Source organism: Salvelinus sp. IW2-2015, unplaced genomic scaffold (assembly GCF_002910315.2).
Source record: "Salvelinus sp. IW2-2015 unplaced genomic scaffold, ASM291031v2 Un_scaffold2111, whole genome shotgun sequence".
Lineage (NCBI taxonomy): Eukaryota > Metazoa > Chordata > Actinopteri > Salmoniformes > Salmonidae > Salvelinus > Salvelinus sp. IW2-2015.
Genome location: NW_019943449.1, coordinates 171,930 through 179,068, shown reverse-complemented (window position 1 = coordinate 179,068; position 7,139 = coordinate 171,930). Strand labels below are relative to the sequence as shown.

The 7,139-nt window shown below is 42.9% G+C and overlaps 1 protein-coding gene across 1 annotated transcript in view; it reads left to right on the top strand.

The window, feature by feature from the left end:
* LOC112072971 (phospholipid phosphatase-related protein type 5) overlaps positions 1 to 6,803 on the top strand; it is a 54,630-nt gene extending 47,827 nt beyond the window's left edge. Inside the window, exons 6-7 of the mRNA XM_024140338.2 lie at positions 5,800 to 5,943; positions 6,482 to 6,803. Of these exons, the coding sequence (XP_023996106.1) occupies positions 5,800 to 5,943; positions 6,482 to 6,541 (204 nt within the window). The 3' untranslated portion in view covers positions 6,542 to 6,803. The remainder of the gene's footprint in view (positions 1 to 5,799; positions 5,944 to 6,481) is intronic.
* Positions 6,804 to 7,139: the final 336 nt, after the last annotated feature.

Genomic DNA, 7,139 nt, shown 5'->3' with positions numbered 1-7,139 from the left:
ACCCCAGGCCGCTTGCCTGAACTATTCTTGAATGCATTAGTGATGTCTTAACAATGGAGGATAAGAGACGCATCAACCTGCGAATTTCGGAAATATCTTACCAAAAGGTACCCGATATTTTAGTGTATTTTTAGAAGGAAAATGTACATTTGATTCGGATTAGTCACTGGACCTCGCTAGCAGGCCTATAGACTGTATACAAGACAGTAACCCATAGTGAGAGCCTTTCGAAACAATGCAGTAATAAGATATCATAAGATTATAGTATAAATATAGAATGAGTACGATAATAATAATATAGAATGATGTTGATAATAATAATAGTATACTCGTACAGAATATATAATTAGCAGAAGTATAGTAATAATAATAAATCTAGCGATACTATAATAGTGATAAATATATAATTGAAGAAGAATACATATATGATATATAATAGTAATCGTAATATAGAGTATAATGAGGTATACTAAAGTAATAAAGATAAATATATAGATGATGATAATACATTCAATATACGCACTAAAAATGATAAGAAATCATGATAGGATTAAGTAGGATACATGTTGTAATAATTAATATATGAAAAGAATAATTAATAATGAATGAAGATAATTCGAATATTCTAAATGATTTAATCTCAATATAGCGCGGCGAGTGAAGAATTAGGTAGATGATAAATAGGAAGATAAGAAATAATAAGAATATATGAGTAGTTAGATAATTAATAGGTATCAGTCTAAGAGTGGATGTAAAGGTATATCAATAAAGGGAGTATAGAATAGTTGAGTATGACAGGTGATGGGAAGATGAGAAATGTAAGTACGATAACATGATAGAGGCAGAGTGAGCGGGGAATAGATAATAATCAGCCAGTAGTTGGCAGTAGAAGTAGTTGCATGGAGTTATATTGAGTAGGTGGCGTTATATCCGAATATAATGAATTTTTAAAAAACCAATGTAGTGATTATATAGGTTTGAGTAATGATTCTCGGCGCTAACGAATGATAGCCAGATATGAGAGTGCATATGTGATCTTTGCTTCAGTTTGAATATATTTTGAGTACTGGCTCCTCGTTCCCCTTTCCCGGGAATGTCCTCGAGCCACTACAGGTTTGCTTGCTGGGTTCTAGCTGGGCATCAACGCTTCCCCCATCTATGTTTGTTTTTTTTTATAGTTTTTACGTGTGCCTTTTCGTGGCCTGGTGTCCCTTTGCCTAGATATAAGCTGTGCGCGTGTAGTGTAGTCAGTTCCCGTACTTATCTCCCGCTATGCAGAAACGAGTTCCAATTGACAGTTCCTTCAAGGTTATGTATAATAGTCTGCTGGTGTGGGTGGTAGGGATGGTTTCGAACTGCTGCGTGAAAATATACGGCAGTGTTTAGAGAACTATGGTAAGTGTTGACATAGAATAATCATCTAAGGTTGACACCATTGTGTTGAAAGAGTAGGATAATTAGTGTATATAGGTTTAAGCCAGTAAGCCTGCATGAATGTGCGCATTTTGTGGTCCTGGTGCTTATGAGTGTCTAGAAGGTAAATAGGTGAATGACATTCTGCACATTGATCAACTGGCATAAGGATAGAACTAGACGCTGATGCTGTGAAAAGTTTTGTATTCATTTCCTCTACTATGGCTCTGTATCATAGGACAGTGAATTTAGGTTCTGGCGGCTGATGAAGAAAACAAGCATTCAGAACAGCCTCCTGATTGAACATGCGCTACATTTGAAGAAACACGAGAATGCAGTAACACAAAATGAAACGGAAGAAGACATGCCTCCAGCAGTTTTGATTGATGAATGGCTGAAAAAACGGTGTGCAACGAATTTCAAGACGATGTGTGCATGTTCACACTGTCAGGTATCATGAAAGGCGTTTATTTGAGCAATTTTTCACCGCTACAGCTGATAATCATCGGATCTTGAGGAGCGGAGGATTGACACTATAACTCCCTCTCACTGTGTAGTTGGCTGTCATGTCGCTTCTCTCTCGTCCTCGTCTCATCGCTCAGGGTGTGTGCTCCTTCGTCCTGTTACGCCTCCTACCACATCGTTTGCTAACCTGGAGCGGGGTGCAGAGGGGTGATCAGGGATAGACCTAAGACCCCTCACTGTCTGTCTGCCTGTCGGCTAACTACAGGCCCCTGGGGTGCACATCAACATGCAGTACATCACCCAGCCCCGTGCCTGCATGGAACCCCCTGGTGAGTGGCGTCTGCCACGCAAATCTTCCCCTCCAAGGACGCAGCTCTCAGTGTCTACTCTGCAGTCTACACGGTGGGGTATTTCGGTCTGGGGAGTTAGGAGTTTTGGATCCGTTTGATACACATGTAATGATATCCCCTACCGACAGTATTAGGAGTTGATCACCCTGCAGTCTACAGTAGTTACAGATTCCTGACAGTCCTCCTGGGTCTCTCCCCCTACCTCTCTCTGTTCAGATGTAATGTGACCGTTGTGGTATTCCGGACGCAAGGCAGCTCCGGCTGACCAAGCCTAACGGTCAGTCCTGACCCTGCTATGCGCTGCCATGCATGGTGGCGCAGTGGTTCAAGGTGGCAGAATGACCGCAACCACGGGCCGACGTCCTGGCCGCGCTTCTTCACTGGAGGAGCCCATCGTGTGTTTCTGGTGAGAGGGAGGGAGGGGAGGAATGGGGAGGGAGCTGCTGAGGGAATGGTGAGGGGCGTGCTGAGGGAAATGGTGAGGGAGCTGCCTGAGGGAATGGGTGAGGGAGATGCTGAAGAGGAATGTGGAGGAGAAGAGGGTGGTTAGGGAAGTCATTATTCCGGAGATGAGAGATGAGGGTGATAGAATGTAACAGTGATGTATATTGATGACATTTTACGTTGATATCTATAGTTCAACTTAACACAGGGGCTGTTAATCCTGGTACTTCCACCATGGGATGAGAAATGTCACTCTCATTTCACTTAAGGTGAGCTCCAAAAGTATATAATGAGGAGTGAGAAATGTAGAGGCCGGAATTTCATACCACCCCCCCCCCCACCCAAACAAAATGCTAACCTTCCCTGCTTATATTGTAGTGTAAAGAGGTTATTAATGATTCATTCTGACTATCTTTAATCATGGTAGCATCCACATTCACAATAGTTAGAACGTGTTTGAACATATTCTATTCTTATTTACAATAAATACGACTCCAAAATGAACCAATACAATTTCCCATTCGTTTCTACAGGGCACAAAAATAATCTGAAAACACGCAAAACAAACAGTAATGCATCCAACAAGTTTGTAGAGTCACAAGCTTGACGTAATCATTGTGTGTTAGGAATAATGGGCAAATACTAAACTTTTGACTACTTTAATACCAGGCGGTATAGAGAGAAGGCCTTAATTGTCAAAGACTCCAGTCACCCAAGTCATAAGACTGTCCTCTCTGCTACCCCTTGCACTGCAATGTGATAGGGAGGCCAAGTCCTGGACCAAACTGAGAACATTTCTATGAGTGGTTGGAAATAAAAGTTAATAAGCTTTCCGACTTCAACTGTATGTAAATGTGATTTTCAGATGTTTTTATTATTTAGTCAAAGAATGTCTAAACCAATTACCCCAACTACCGTGTAGCATCTGCCACATTGACTCAGTACTGGTATACTCCGTTGTTACATACAGTGAAGTCGGAAGTTTCATACAACTTAGGCTTGGACTGTCTATAAAAAACCTGTTTTTCAACCACTCCAACATTCTTTGTTAACAAACTATAGTTTTGCAAGGTCGTGTAGAACAATCTTACTTTGGCATTGAACACCAGTGATCATTTTTTCAACAATTGTTTACAAACAGATTTTCACTTAAGTAATCACCTGTAGTTACCATTCAAGGGGTCATAAGTTAAATGACACACTGAAGTGTGACTGTGTGCCTTAAACAGCTTGTAAAATTCCAGAAAATGATGTCACTCGGCTTATAGTACTTCGTGACAGGCAATTGACATAATTTGAGTCAATTGGAGGTGTACCTTGTGGATGTATTTCAAGCCTACCTCAAACTCAGTGCAGCGTCTTTGCTGTATCATTCAAGGAAATCAAATAGGAAATCAGCCAAGACCTTGAAAAAAAACATTGTCAATGCTCACAAGTCTAGTTCCGTTTGTGGAGAATTTTCCCAACAGCCTTGAAGGTACCACGTCTCATACTGAAAACAATAGTTACGCAACAGTATAAGGAACACCATGGAACCAGCAGCTGTCATATCCGCTTCATGAAGGAGACGCACGTTCAGTGTCTCCTAGAGATGAAGAACGTACTTTGGTGTGAATAAGTACTAATGCAATCAGAACACGAGAAGAGGACTTGTGAAAGATGCTTGGAGCGGAAACACGGTATTAAAAGTATCTATATCCACAGTAAAAGAGTCCTATATTGACATAACCTCGAAAGGCCCTGCTCAGGCCAGAAGAAGCCTAACGGGTCAAAACGCCCATAGAAAATCGCCAACTCTTGCTCCAAAACCGCCATAAAAAAGCCAAACTACGGTTTGCAACTGCACACGGGGACAAAGATCGTACTTTTTGGAGAAATGTCCTCTGGTCTGATGAAACAAAAATAGAACTGTTTGGCCATAATGACCATCGTTATGTTTGGAAGAAAAAGGGGGAGGCTTGCAAGCCAAAAAACACCATCCCAACCGTGAAGCACGGGGGTGGCAGCATGATGGAGGGACTGGTGCACTTCAGGAGGGACTGGTGCATTTCAGAAAATAGATGGCTTCATGAGGAAGGAAAATTATGTGGATATATTGAAGCAACATCTCAAGACATCAGTCAGGAAGTTCAAGCTTGGTCGCAAATGGGTCTTTCAAGTTGACAATTACCCCAAGCATACTTCCAAAGTTGTGGCAAAATGGCTTAAGGACAACAAAGTCAAGGAATTGGATTGGCCATCACAAAGCCCTGACCTCAAGCCTATAGAACATTTGTGGGCAGAACTGAAAAAGTGTGTGCGATCAAGGAGGCCTACAAACACAACTCAGTTACACCAGCTCTGTCAAGAGGAATGGGCCACAATTCACCCAACTTATTGTGGGAAGCTTGTGGAAGGCTGCCTGAAACGTTTGACCCAAGTTAAACCATTTAAAAGGCAATTCTACCAAAAATCTAATTGAGTGTATGTAAACTTCTGACCCACTGGGAATGTGATGAAAGAAATAAAAGCTGAAATAAATCATTCTCTCTACTATTATTCTGACATTTCACATTCTTAAAATAAAGTGGTGATCCGAACTGAACTAAGACAGGGAATTTTAACTAGGATTAAATGTCAGGAATTGTGAAAAGCTGAGTTTAAATGTATTTGGTTAAGGTGTATGTAAACTTCCGACTTCAACTGTATGTATCCATGTTATTGTTTTTATTGTCTTACTATTTAGCTCTGCAATGTTGGGAATGGGCTCGTAAGTAAGCATTTCACTGTAAAGTCTACACCTGTTGTATTCGGCACATGTGACCAATACAATTTGAATTTATATGTGAATTTGTCCCAATACATTTGGTCCCCTAAAATGGTGGGACTATATACAATAATTTCTGTAATTTACAAATGGTTCATCCAGTATTGTTGAAAATACCCGCAAATTAAAGCTGACAGTCTACACTCATAGTCATTGTATCATTTCAAATCCAAAGTTCTGGGGTACAGAGCCAAAAAACAACATCATTATCACTGTCCCAATACTTTTGGCATTACCTTTTATTTTCTTATTAACTCAGTTTTTCCCTGTCTCTCTCTCTCTCTTCCGTTCTCTCTCTCTTTCTCACTTCTCTCTCTCCAGGTGACGTGTGTGATCAACAACTTCCAGCAGACGAGGCCCCCTCCCCCTCCCCCGCGACCACAGCGCCCTGAGTCGGTGCTAGGCATGCCCATGGTGGCTCTGCCCTGTGTGGAGAGTCCACTCGAAAAGTTAAGTGGAACTCAGGTAAGGGGTGGGGGTGGGTGAACGGCAGGGCTGCACACACAGGGGGGTAGACATGCACCCCTTCTCTCCCCTTCTGTCGTACCCCCAATCCCAAAAGTAGATGTCCCCTCACAGCGCATGCCCCAGCACCACCCCCCAACCCTCAACCCCGACCAAAGCACAAGAACACCAAACCTTGTCTTTGAGCCAGTAGCCCTTTACTCTGAAAATGTGTGGCTCTTTAGAGGGAGCCGTTTGCAGTAGTCTCTTCCTCAGCATTCATTCACCATCCCTCGGTGGTTGAAGCTTTGAAGACTTCTTAGAACTTTGAAGTGAATGAGAAGTGCACTGTGACCTCTTTAGATAAGGGAGAGCAGAAGGCACTAGGGAAGGACAACCTGTTGGAAGTGTGATTCAAGGGAGCAGCTTTGAGATTGCTTGTGTCTCCTCTTGTCTGTCACCTACACTAACCCTCACCTGACCTCCTCTCCCCTGTCTCCCACCTTGCTCTTTTCCCTTATCCCTCACTTGATCTCTATCCTTCTATCTATGTCACCAGCATCCTGCACTCTCCTCCTCCTGCCCTCCCTACCATCCCTACGTTCACCACCCATTCTGACCAACTTTGGATCTTTTTCTCTTGCTCCTCACTCGTTTTTATTTTTTTCATCACTCTTTCCACCCCATCTTTCTCTCTGTCTCTTTCATTCCCTCTCTCTCTCCTTCTTCCTCCATCTCTTCTCTTCTGTCCCTCCCTCTCTCTTTTTCACTCCTCTCTCTCTCCTGCAGACTCCGAGGGGATCTCCTTTCACAGAGATCACATGACCATCAGCCGTATCGGTTCCCCGCCACCCCAGATGTCCTCATTCCGTCTCGCTCCATTTCCAGCGAAGTCTAGACCAGCCACACGAACATGAACACTCACACGAACACCACTGCGCAGCCCACCCGGCAGGCCGCTACTCCACCCTCTACAGATCCTACTCCACGCAGGTCTAGACGTTCAAAACACACGCACACAAACACAACACACACAGCATACTCAGACCTCTACAAACCTCCCCCTAACCTTGTCCAAGCCCAAACCCCTGGGGGAACCGAGAGGTGAGCTCATAAAGTGAGACTCACAAAGACTTAACAGCTGTCCAGCTGAACATTCAGTACAGTGTCAGGTACAGGTATGCCTCTTTCATTTAGTTGTTTTCAGAGGCTTCTTT